This window comes from Scophthalmus maximus, chromosome 17, assembly GCF_022379125.1.
Source record: "Scophthalmus maximus strain ysfricsl-2021 chromosome 17, ASM2237912v1, whole genome shotgun sequence".
NCBI lineage: Eukaryota > Metazoa > Chordata > Actinopteri > Pleuronectiformes > Scophthalmidae > Scophthalmus > Scophthalmus maximus.
The window spans coordinates 2543231-2555000 of NC_061531.1; the positions used below are offsets into that span (position 1 = coordinate 2543231).

Consider the following 11770-nt stretch of genomic DNA (forward strand, 5'->3'; position numbering starts at 1 on the left):
AGGATATTACCCTCCCTCGCCCTCCTTACATGTTTATGGGGATCATATTTATGAAAGTTTACCATGATCAAGAAGCGTGCGCTCCGGGCCCCCGCCGCTGACCACCAGTGGCAGACAGGGGTGGAATGGAGGGCGGGGAATGCGCTCCGATTTTGGGGTTTAAAACATCAATTACATTTATTGGCCTGTACTTGTTTAAACCGATTGCAATTAGGAAGCACTATCCCCTCCACTCAGTCTCTCTCCCTTTCTCCCACGGTGCCCCCCGACCCAACCCCCCTTTTATCCCCATGTTCCCTGGCATTTCCGTGTCTTATTCCCATGCAGCCCCGCGCTCTCCTTTAAGGATACAGGGAGAAATGAGATAGAGCAATCAATGACAGAGATAGAAAGATGCTCTTAAACACACACACACACACACACACACACACACACACACACACACACACACACACACACACACCTACCACCACCACCATCTTCGACTCAATCACATCTTAAAAAAGGTTTTAAAAAATCCATCTCATTTTGTTTTGGCTGGAACAGTAATGGTGCACGTGTGTGTTTGTGTACGTGTGTGTGTGTGTGTGTGTGCGTGTGTGTGTGTGTGTGTGTGCTTATGTTCATTTTCATACCACACCATATGCAAAGCAACAGAACTACCCGCCAATTGATCCTCCTCTTTGGCTTCATGATTTTTTATTTGTCTATTTTTTCTAATTCTTCTCTTCTTCCCCTCTCTGCCTTCATTCTTTACTCCGTTGCATTATCACAGGCGCGCGGAACTCCTGGAGACGACGTGGGTACAGGCGTAAAAAAACAACAGAAGAAGAAGAAAAAAGTGTAATAGACTCTATGTGTGTGTGTGTTTGTCTGTGTGTGTGTGTGTGTGTGTGTGTGTGCGCGCGCGTGTGTGTGTGTGCACTCGTGCAAGTTTGTCTATGTGCGTAGAAAAGCCAATGGGATGAAGACCTGATAATAGATGCAAATTATCCCTGAAACCGACACACACACCAGAAGGAGAGAGAGATAGAGAAAGAGAGGGGGAGAGCGCGCGTCAGAGAGCCAGAGAGAGAGAGAGAGAGAGAGAGAGAGAGAGAGAGAGAGAGAAAGAGGAGGGGGGGGGGGCGAGCAAGAGAGGGAGAGAGGAAGAGAGGGAGAAAATATGAAACAACTCATTTGCAGAGGAGTAAATCACGGAAAACCCGTTTGAGAGCTCGACAGGGCTCCCGCGTACGGCGCACCGGAATTGTGATGCGCACGAGCCCGTCCTCCTCTACTTCTCCTTCTTGTCCTCCTTCATCTTCTTTTTCTTCTTCCCCGCTGGAGATTTTATGGAGTCGGTGCGATTGTTGTGATTGTTGTTGTGGCTGCGGCGGTGGTGGTGGCTGTTGCTGCACTGGCTTGCTGCCGTTACCGTTACTCACGTCGCGACCGGCTCGTCTGTTGTGGCCGTGAGGGGGGAAACACCACAACAGCGGTGACGGACACCGGCGGCAGAACCTGCCTCACTTTCTCCCAGTCTCCCTCCCCTCCGTCTCTCTCTCCCCTTCTGTGTCCCTTTGCCTCGAACCGCGCGACCGAGGCAGAACAAAAAGAAAACATAGGCGAGAGCCACCGGTCGCTTCCCTCCGAGCTCCACTCTGACTCTGCCCAGCCGAACACAAACTGAAACAACAACAACAACAAACAAAAAACGAGAACAAAGATGAGCTCATATTTCGTCAACTCGCTGTTCTCTAAATATAAAAGCGGGGACTCGTTACGCCCGAACTACTACGAGTGCGGTTTCGCGCAGGACCTAGCCGGCAGCCGGCCCACCGTGGTGTACGGCCCGGGCTCCGGGGCCACCTTCCAGCACGCTCCGCAGATCCAGGACTTCTACCACCATAGCGCCTCCACGCTGCCCAGCAACCCGTACCAGCAGAGCCCCTGCGCGGTCACATGCCACGGCGAGCCGGGCAACTTCTACGGATATGACGCCCTGCAACGACAGACGCTTTTCGGGGCCCAAGACGCGGATCTGGTCCAGTACAGCGACTGTAAACTGGGAGGTGCACCGGGGCTCGGCGGCGAGGACGCCGAGGGAACCGAGCAGAGCCCCTCGCCGACGCAGCTCTTTCCCTGGATGAGGCCGCAAGGTGAGGAAGAGGCGAGACTGACTACAGGGGTTGTTTTCTTTCGAGCCCCTGACTTGTTCAAAGTACCCTACATCGTGCAAAATTAGCTGTCCTCCAAAAAGGTGTCCACCTCGGGAGAGAAGCTGATCCTTCAGACAGGGTTAGATAGAAAATGTAGACACACTGAGAGTGAGAGAGAGAGACACACACACACACACACACACACACACACACACAGTGGGTGGAGAGCAAGTTGAAAACGTTGTTTTAAAAGCATGAATTTAAGGAGGGCATTTAGCGCTTCCTGCGTTCAAAGTGGGAGACAAAAGCGCGTTTATGGTTTTATTGGCAGCACCGAAACTTGTGAATAGCTTTACGGTTTAATTGCCCCGGTCATATAGTGCTGAGAGAATCGACGGTGAGATGGGAGCTCGAAGAGGGATAGAGAGAGAACACAGGCAAGAGTTGGTGGAGGGGCTTCGGGGGAGAGAGGACTGAACTTCTTCGCAGGAAGCAGGGAGCTGCGGCTCCGAGCAGATGGGAACGAGCCGTTTGATGTGATCTCATTTAGACACATTGCTCTGACTCGGGTTAAACTTTCACTGTTTTCTTTTGCCCTGTTTTTTTTTTTTTGTTTTCTTTTGCTTTTACGACTTGCCTGTGGTCTGGCTACACTGTATTTGGCTACACGGTGGTCAGTTCCCCACAGGGTTAAAGACGGAGGTCGTGCATGTGTCTGTGTGTGTGTGTGTGTGTGTGTGTAGGGAACAAAGCGAAAAGCAGGTATTTCAGCTGCAGTGTGTGTGTGAGATGTGTGAACTCCCAGGTCTGATCCCTGAACTCATATGGCAAAATGATCCCTGTCCGTGTGCTTTTGGTGAGCGTTTTTGTCTTGCGTGTGTCTGTGTGTTGAATACGTGAAGACTTAGTGGTACTCTGTGTGCACACGGGTACGTGCGCACGCACGCATACACACGTATACGCACAAACACAGCCTGGGAATATGGATTGGGCCCGATTGGTTTAAGCAGTGAAGATTATAAATCACACAAGGGGATTAAAAAAATGTGGTTTTAGAAATGATTTGCATTATATGGACGCGCGGTTTATAGTTGATGGCTTAAAGCAATACAACACTAGCACTGATTGTGCGCGAGGGGAGGAGAGAGAGGGAGATTGAGAGAGAGAGAGAGAGAGAGAGAGAGAGAGAGAGAGAGAGAGATAGAAGTCAATGGATTGACATGTATAGTAGCCTATTTTGTTTGAGCCCATATTTCTTGTGCTGTGCTGCTGCTGCTGTGTGCGTGTGTGTGTGTGTGTGTGTGTGTGTGAGAGAGAGAGAGAGAGAGAGATAGTTTATTGTTTATGTTGTTGGCTGTGTTTTATATTTAATTCTATTTTGAAGTGCACCGCAGACGGGTTATGATCTGTACAAGACTTTTGTGGCTTCGTGATTACATCATAAAAAGGAAAAAAAATGATAATAATAATAATCCATTACTAAACAACAGAGCGGGCGTGTGTTCACGTAGAGCAGCTTTCTCTGCACCTGCTTAGCAAACAGTAGTAACAGCAGATCGTTTACTATTTACGTGCCGCTGTAATAAGATATGAGCACTTTGTTTCCCCCTGCAGCAATTCCTCGTCGGTGGCTCCCAGCAAGTATGTGCCTACTTGTGCCTGTGCTGAAGCTGTTGCTGTCCGCGCCTGTAAATTGTCATCGTTTACATCTTTAAAGCCTCTGTTATATGTCCCGGGTACTTGACTCCCCCTGCTACCCTTGTGTTCGCAGAGGTTTTTCAAATCACTCGCAGCTTTGCGTATACGACGGGCCACACTCGTGCAGACGCGGTGGCTGAAGGGCGACTTCTTTGGCGACTTTTTAACCGGCGATGACAATGATTGGTCCACGGGTCAGACTGTAAAGTTAACGGCGTGCCGACCCCCACGGCTGCAGGCAGCTAAATACTCTCCTCTGGGGGTCGAAGAGTCGAGTCTGGGCAGGAAAGCAGGCGCGTTAACTCCCGCAAATCGGCCCCGCTACGGTCCGGGGACGCTCTGTGCGCCCTTACGCGGTTCAAACGGGGATATTGTCCTTTCTCCGTGTCAGGATTTATTAGTTATAATAGCAGAAAAAAGGCGGGATGCTTTTATTGGGTGGAGCGGGAGGATGGAGCGCAGCGGCGGAGGTGGGCTATCACGTTTACCTCGGAAATTTCCCTTTAATGAGGGTGCACATTTCATAATTTGTGTTATAAAGAGGAATACCACCCCGCTCCACACCTCCTCACCCTTTTTATGTAATAACCAGCGCCGAAGGACGCTCCTGCTCACTGCCCCCCCAAGCTCGAGGTTTAATATCCGACTTTGCCTGAATATGAGCCAGTTTTATGGCTTTAATCGCTATGGCTGGAAATATTCATAGATTATTTCTTCTGTACGACCTTAAACGCGAGAATGAAAAATCTGATTAGTCTGAAGAATTAATGCACGTCAGTAATGGTATTAGTGCATTTTAGCCTGGCTCTCACTGGCATCTGTTGACGACCGGAAACCTCGTTTCTGCTTCCACCAAAATGTCAACTGCCAAGTGCCCTGCATTTGTTTAGGGCTTATTTAATTGGTTTGTGAAGGTTTCATATAAAAAAAAAAACGTGTCATAATACTAAATGCTCGTATGGTTTCCTCAAACAATAAAACAGCGTGTAGTCATTTAGCTCACGTTGACACAGGGAAATGTCAAATAAATGAAAAGAATTAGGATTTATCCCTCCAAAGCTTGTTTGATCCACAAGATATATGATAGCTCGGTGTGATGCAGTGACGCAGCCGAGGGGTTGGGGGTTAAATTCCCTGTGTATGTTGCTCCATCAAAAGCCCTTTGGATCAAAGCGTCCGTGCTGTTATTGTATCCAGGAAAGTGTTTCCCATTTCCCCTTAATTCATGGCCGGTGACAGCAGTAAATGTGGCGCTCACTTCCCTCCAGTCTCTATGGCACGAAATCACTGCGCCGGCCCCGTAACAGACAACACATACGAGACATTTACATCACTTTACAAGTTCCATGCATTTCCATAAAGGCTCCCTTGTCTTCTCCTTCTTCTCCATGCTTCTACATAAATGGCAGCTCTTTGCCCACGGATGGAAAATATGCGGGAATCTAATGACACCGAGAGAAGCCGCAATCACTTTCTCTACAAAGGAAGAAACCATCCTGCAGGACGCGAGCTCGTGGCAGGATTACGGGGCGTTCCACCGTTTAGCCGCAGGCTTTAACATGATGTAATGTGATCATGTACAGAATGTGACTCCATCAAAGTCACAGCCCTCTCCCATAATTTGATCCTGAAACCCCAGTGTCCTGCAGAGTGAGAGGGAGAGAGACAGACACTTTAGGTGGGGGAGTCTGTTTGGACCACGGAGCGCCAAATAATCCAATCATCCGGCCTACATGTAGGAAAAAAACATATTGTAAAAAACATATTAAACATATTTTAATTCAGTTCATTTTAAGTACGTTGTAGTGCGTGTTCCCTTTGCGCTGCTGCGTTTTAGGGTTATTAACACTGATCGATCTAAACCTGTCAATAATGCATGATCACATTTTAGAGGCGGCACGTCTTTTTTTATTATCACAGGTTTTATTTAACAACAATAAAAGAGAAACACCCGAATGGAAATGTAATCACTTACACAAATGTGCAAAGTATCGGTCTGCAGACACTTTGACTTTTATCCCCCCTCATTACATGGAACAATTTCTAGTCTGGGAGCAGAGTTGATTTTTAAAGGAGGGAAATCACATGCGGCATGTGTTATTTTCTTTATTATTGAAATGTGTTCATATTTTCAGCTCTGCCATCACAATCGTCGCAATTGAAAGCATACAGTTGTCCAGTCTCCCAGTTTGAGTAGACAGGATCAAATATTTTCTAACTGACTGTGCTATTCTGGTTCACACAATTCAAGTGAATGGTTCTATCTGTACGTCACATCTGGTCTTGTGAGCGTGTATTAAGTATTAAGCATTTTAATATTGCGTGTCTGTAGCGGGTCCTCAGTCTGCGCCAGGAACAGGAACAAAAGAGGCAACGCAGTAAATTACCTGTTTGGTTTTTTAATGAGTCGTTTGTCTTCGTGTTCACCCCACGTTGTTTTTGCACTGGGGTATTTCTGATGAAAATAGTGTGTTTGTCACTGGAGTCAACTCGGGATCATTTCACTCTTTTCAAACGTATTTACATTGTATTTATAGCATCAAGTATTCATGCGCACTCTTGTGAGTACTCAGTAGACTTGTTTTGAGAGAGTTTTGACACTGACTGCAGCTGATCGCGCGGTTTAGGTTCCTGGTGGACTTACATCCAAAGAGTAGAAGTGGGGAGAGACAGAGAGAGCGAGATATCCTTTATGGGACTCCTGGACATTAAAGTCACATGAGGACCAAATGATCTTGTACAACACATTCACATGTGGAATTATTTCACATCCCAACGTACGACAGACACAAGAAAACGCGCGCACACACAGAAACATATGTATTTCCATATAAACATATATCACACAAAGTCATTGGAGGCTAAATTTAGATCACCCTCTACCACCATTCAGTACAATTAACCTCGAACTCCAACCATCAAGTTTCCACTTTTCTTAATGTCACACTGACAGTTGTTCCATGGCATAAAAAAGAGAATATTTTGTTGAAATGATTAGTTAATGAACTGACAATGTTTTGGTTGTCATCAACTGAAATCAATTCAACAATTTAGCTGAACCGTTTTCAAAGGAATGGGCCAAGCTGTGTTTTGTTTCAGCAATGCACATGTGATGAAAAAAAAAAAATAATAATAAAAAAAGAATTATTATAATTGTAAATTGAAAGTTCTGCGGTCATGGGAATATGATGTCAGCTTGGTTCTATTGCAGTTTTATTATTATTTTAGTACTTTCTGACCTTGCATGGTAATGAACATATATTTAAACAATTTTCCCATGAAGCAAAAATAACGTGCCTTCTTCCAAACAATTCATTGGCTTTTCCCTATTTGATCATAGTCAATTTTGGGTTATATGTCATGCCAATATGACCATGTGTAGAGAATGCAGATCTGTCTCTAATAACCCACTTCAACCCCCCATGTCCCCCCCCCCCCCCCCCCCCAGTAGCTGCGGGACGGAGGCGTGGCCGACAGACCTACAGCCGTTACCAGACCTTGGAGCTGGAGAAGGAGTTCCTCTTCAACCCCTACCTGACCCGGAAACGTCGCATCGAGGTGTCGCACGCGCTGGCGCTGACGGAGAGGCAGGTCAAGATCTGGTTTCAGAACCGGAGGATGAAGTGGAAGAAGGAGAACAACAAGGACAAATTCCCCAGCAGCAAGAGCGAGCAGGAGGCGGTTGAGCGGGAAAGAAGGGAGAAGGAACTACACGAGGGTGGAGGAGCCAGTGGAGAAAGTGGAGGGGACGAAGGTGGAGGAGGCTCGGTGGCGGTGGCAGGCACGGCGGGACCACAGGCCCCCGTGATTGAGGATTGCTGCGAGAAACCCCACAAGCAAATGTAAGAAGGAAAGCGGTGGATTGCATCGGATGGGGGAGAAGGATGAGGAGGGGAGAGAGATGGGGACAATGAGGTTGTAAATGTTGGACAGGAAGCGGTGAGGGTGGGAGGGAGGGTGGGGTGGGGTTGTTGTTTTAGTCTTACTTGAGGCCACTGGACTGCCCAGTCGTCTCCAGGATCCAATCCATGGAAGGAAACGTGAGTCTCCAAAATGGCGGCCGGCGAGCTGGACGGACTGGAGGGGCCTCGCGCCGCTGTTAGCTGACTGTAGAAAACAGCGGGAGGATGAAAAAAAAAATCCAATGAAGCAAGAACATGAACTTAATAAAAAAGATATTGATTGGCGGGAGGGGAGGGGTCAATCCAAGTCAAACAAACATAGCTAACTCTAGTGTTTAAAACAAACAAAAAATAAAGAAAAAATATAGCTTCATTTCTTTGTGGAACAATTATCGTGGAAACATTTCTATATTGTTAGAAGTTTATCATTAACAATTTTATCTTTGGCAGCTGTATAGTTTTTAAGTTAAAAAATGATGACGGTGCACTTTTTACTGTACTTCTCACTTATATGTTGTTGTTGTTGTTGTTATGGTAATGATTGATGATGACGATGATGACGTAGCAATTAATGACATTTTCCAACAACATGAAACTGCCTATTTATGCCATTTAGTGGGTCGGGTCTCTTTTTTACACACTCTAACTGTCGTTTTAGTTCGTTCTCTGATTGATGGTGTTTGTTTTATGTTGTCATTCTTTTTTCTCTTTTGGGTAAAAAGCATGCGCACAGTGCAGAATATAAAAAAGAAACATTCATAAAAATAAAAAAAACGAGAAAAAAATGCAATAAAAATGTTGCTCTCTGCATTTAATGTGAAGAGTTCTACTGTGAGTCAGTGGTGTTATTAGGGTGGAATTTATGACACTTCAGCTTCATTAACAGTGATCGTTCGAGTGGAAATTAAAGTGAGACGTGTTGCTCAAGTTTTAAATAATCAGAACGTGGGATAGAAAGAAAGACGAGAAATAGCTTCCTTTCCTTTTCCTTTCATCCTTCTCTCTTCTCTGCACACTCTGTCAGCACCCAGACTGATAAACCCGTTCAGTTCACGAGGCCAAACATTAAAGCCTTGACTCGGAAGTCTCCCCCCCACACACCCCGCTCAACCCTCACACCCCCACAGTCTACCAATACACACTGAGTCCTACACACACACACACACAGTCCACATCTTATCCAAACATGGCTTTATTTATGGCCCCGGTCCTCCACCTCCACTTACATTATTACAGGCCTGTATACACTGCCTTCCATCATCATCACGATGACGACTTGAGGTCGGATCGTTTCCATATGGGGAGATCAAACACCGAGCGTTCACATTCACACGTTCACGCAGCCTGGACGTGGTGCCTACGACTCCGACTTCAGGGGGAATCCCAGTGTTTGTAGCGCGCCGCTGGATATTTCTTCTGATCGAGTTTACAGCCATTGAGTTGGGGGAAAGTGCTCAGGGGCCTTCTGTGACAGGGGGGGGGGGGGGTCCAGATCCTCCAGGGGAGCACAGGGTTTGACACGTGAGATGCCGCTGTCTTCACCCGCATCCACCGGGTGACAGCAGTCAGACAGGCAGAGACGCGCACACATGCTCTTTTTCTTCACTGAGTAAAGAGACGTTTTGACGCAGACACACACGGGTCCACTACATGGGTTTGTTCAAAGATGTGCCCAAGATAAAGTATGAAATAGTGCAATTCAGGAACAATGTCGTTGCAATTAGTTCTGCCTTGATATCATTATGTGTAAACATATGTTGCCAGTGATGGACCTATTTGACTTTCTCACTGAACAACTTTGATCCACTCATAAAGAGCTGCTCTTGGAGTTTAGTATTAAGCTGCTATCCCATGACCTCAACGAATTCCAAACGTTGCTCAATTTGTTGTCTTTACAATGCTACTGCCTACATGCACAGGAAACGCCCTATTATTCAAACGATCTGTAACAATTCAATTGTGGCAAATGTGATACATTTTAACACTAATACTTATTACTGTGGACGTGGCCAACAGCTGCAAAAGAGATCACATCAGTGTGTGAACACATTTGCTGGAAATGTGTGACAGAATGTTGACAAGAGTTGTCTTGTAACCCAAAATGATACAACGCTGCGTCTGCACAGTAAATTACGTAACACACTCCCTGCACAGACAGAGATAATATTATACAACCACACTTCTTCTAAAAGGTAACCTGGACTTCATGGATGACACTGATGCCACTTTACATTTTTGTTTCTATGGACGCCTATTGGTTGGTTTGTAATACATCTATACAATATTACATACCATATCATGTCGGGGGGAAGGGCATTTAATATCTGGAATTAAAAATGTATCAGAATATGCTAAAATGAGATTCTAAAGCTGAATTAGTGAATGCCTGGATTCAACATCTATGGGGCCCTGGGGCAATGTTTTGACGCTGGGCCCCATTTGACCCCCCTCACACACAGAACTACACATGTAGGCTAATTACCTTACCCAGATACTTGATTATGCGCTATATGCGAACACAATATAATAATACAGCCGTTAAAAATACATTTGGACACAAGGCCCCTCTAAATGGAGACTGCCCACGGATGAAAAAGACAACATTACAGGCTGTCCGTGCACGCAGCTTATTACGATTCCCATAGGTTTATTGTCGAGTGTAGCTGGCTGTCATGTGAGACATTAGTATTTTCCACAAATGCCCCCGAACCACATGTTTTCTTTGATGTGACGAAGCCCTAGAGATCATACAGGTGAGTGTGGAAGGACTGGTCGTCAAACTATCGTACTCCAACAGGGACATTGCTGTTTCTTTCCCTTTTCACCATGACCATGACCATTCCATAACCTCCACCACGTGCTGTTGTAAACATGAAGATCGTCTAACCTTAGGGAGAACCCCCAGTGGCCTATTTCAAGCCAAGCCATCTTCTTTCCCTTAACCAAAGCTTTGTTAAAATCACAGGCGAATTTTTTTTTTTGAGAGTGGTCTTATTCCATTCCGCTTTAGAGGAGGAAACTGGGGAATCCTGTGGGTCTTATCTGAAGACAGGGACATTTAAGTTGCAGGGATTGTTGTCGAAATGATAAGGCTACAACATGAAGAACCATTGCAAAAATCTTTCTTTAGTTTTTATATTCGATAGTCCATTAGTTGCAGACTCCTAAACAAATTTACAAATTATGAAACAACCTAAAACCGTAGTAGTTAACCTGAACTTTTAGGGGGCCACCTAAACCAACCTTGAATCTGTTTTTCAAAGCTGATGAAAATAGAACTCACCATTGATTATTGTTGATGTGTTTACTGCATATAAACCAGTGTACGTGTCAAATATGTGATATTATATGGTAAGAACGGAGACACGTCTGCCCAGGGGGATGTGGACTAATTGCACTAGCCGCCCAATCGAATCCACATTTCTAACCGTGTGAAACAGCGATATGACGCTTGGCCTTTCGGAAGGGTAAATAACGTTTATGGCACCACGAGGACAAGATTTGCTCACATCTCTTTCCGGTGTGCAGAAAGAAAAGCAATACATTTTGAAGGCATTCATAAGCGAAAAGTGGATTTTATGGGAGCGCGTCCACGGTTCTTTCAGTTTGTTTATTAAACAAACAAAACGTCTCTTTCTAATCATGTAACCGCCCCGCTTCATTCCCGTCAGTAAAACTCAAATATCGGTGTGTTTTTACGCACGCACGTACAGTGCACAGCCCCGCTTTGGTCTGTTAAACATTACATTTCGCACAGATATTTTATCCGGCCGAACTCAGTGCTGCGGGAAAAGGTCACATGTAAGCACGGGAGCCCGGCACCTGCGTGCCAAGTGAGTCTCCTCTGGTGGCTGCATGGGAGCCGGAGCCAGGCAACATAACTAATCAGACCTGAGGTTATTTATAGTGAAAAGCCCTGGACAGAAACACGCGGTCACTTATGCCATCAGTTACGCTAAATCTGCTGCTTCCCTTTTTTTCTTTTTTTTTTCCCCGATTCGGAATTTATAATGGAATCAGTGATGTGTC

At 45.8% G+C, this 11770-nt stretch overlaps 1 protein-coding gene across 2 annotated transcripts; it reads left to right on the forward strand.

The window, feature by feature from the left end:
- Positions 1–1094: 1094 nt before the first annotated feature.
- On the forward strand, positions 1095–7778 carry hoxb8a (homeobox B8a). Of its 2 annotated transcripts, none has more exons than XM_035616292.2 (2): positions 1095–2141; positions 7288–7778. In XM_035616292.2, exons 1-2 carry the CDS (start codon positions 1709–1711, stop codon positions 7683–7685), a joined length of 831 nt encoding a protein of 276 aa, XP_035472185.1. In that variant the 5' UTR covers positions 1095–1708; the 3' UTR covers positions 7686–7778. The 2 variants fall into 2 exon arrangements, with proteins under 2 accessions (XP_035472185.1, XP_035472186.1); XM_035616293.2 differs by having other exon boundaries at positions 1097–2141; positions 7291–7778.
- The last annotated feature ends 3992 nt before the right edge of the window (positions 7779–11770 follow it).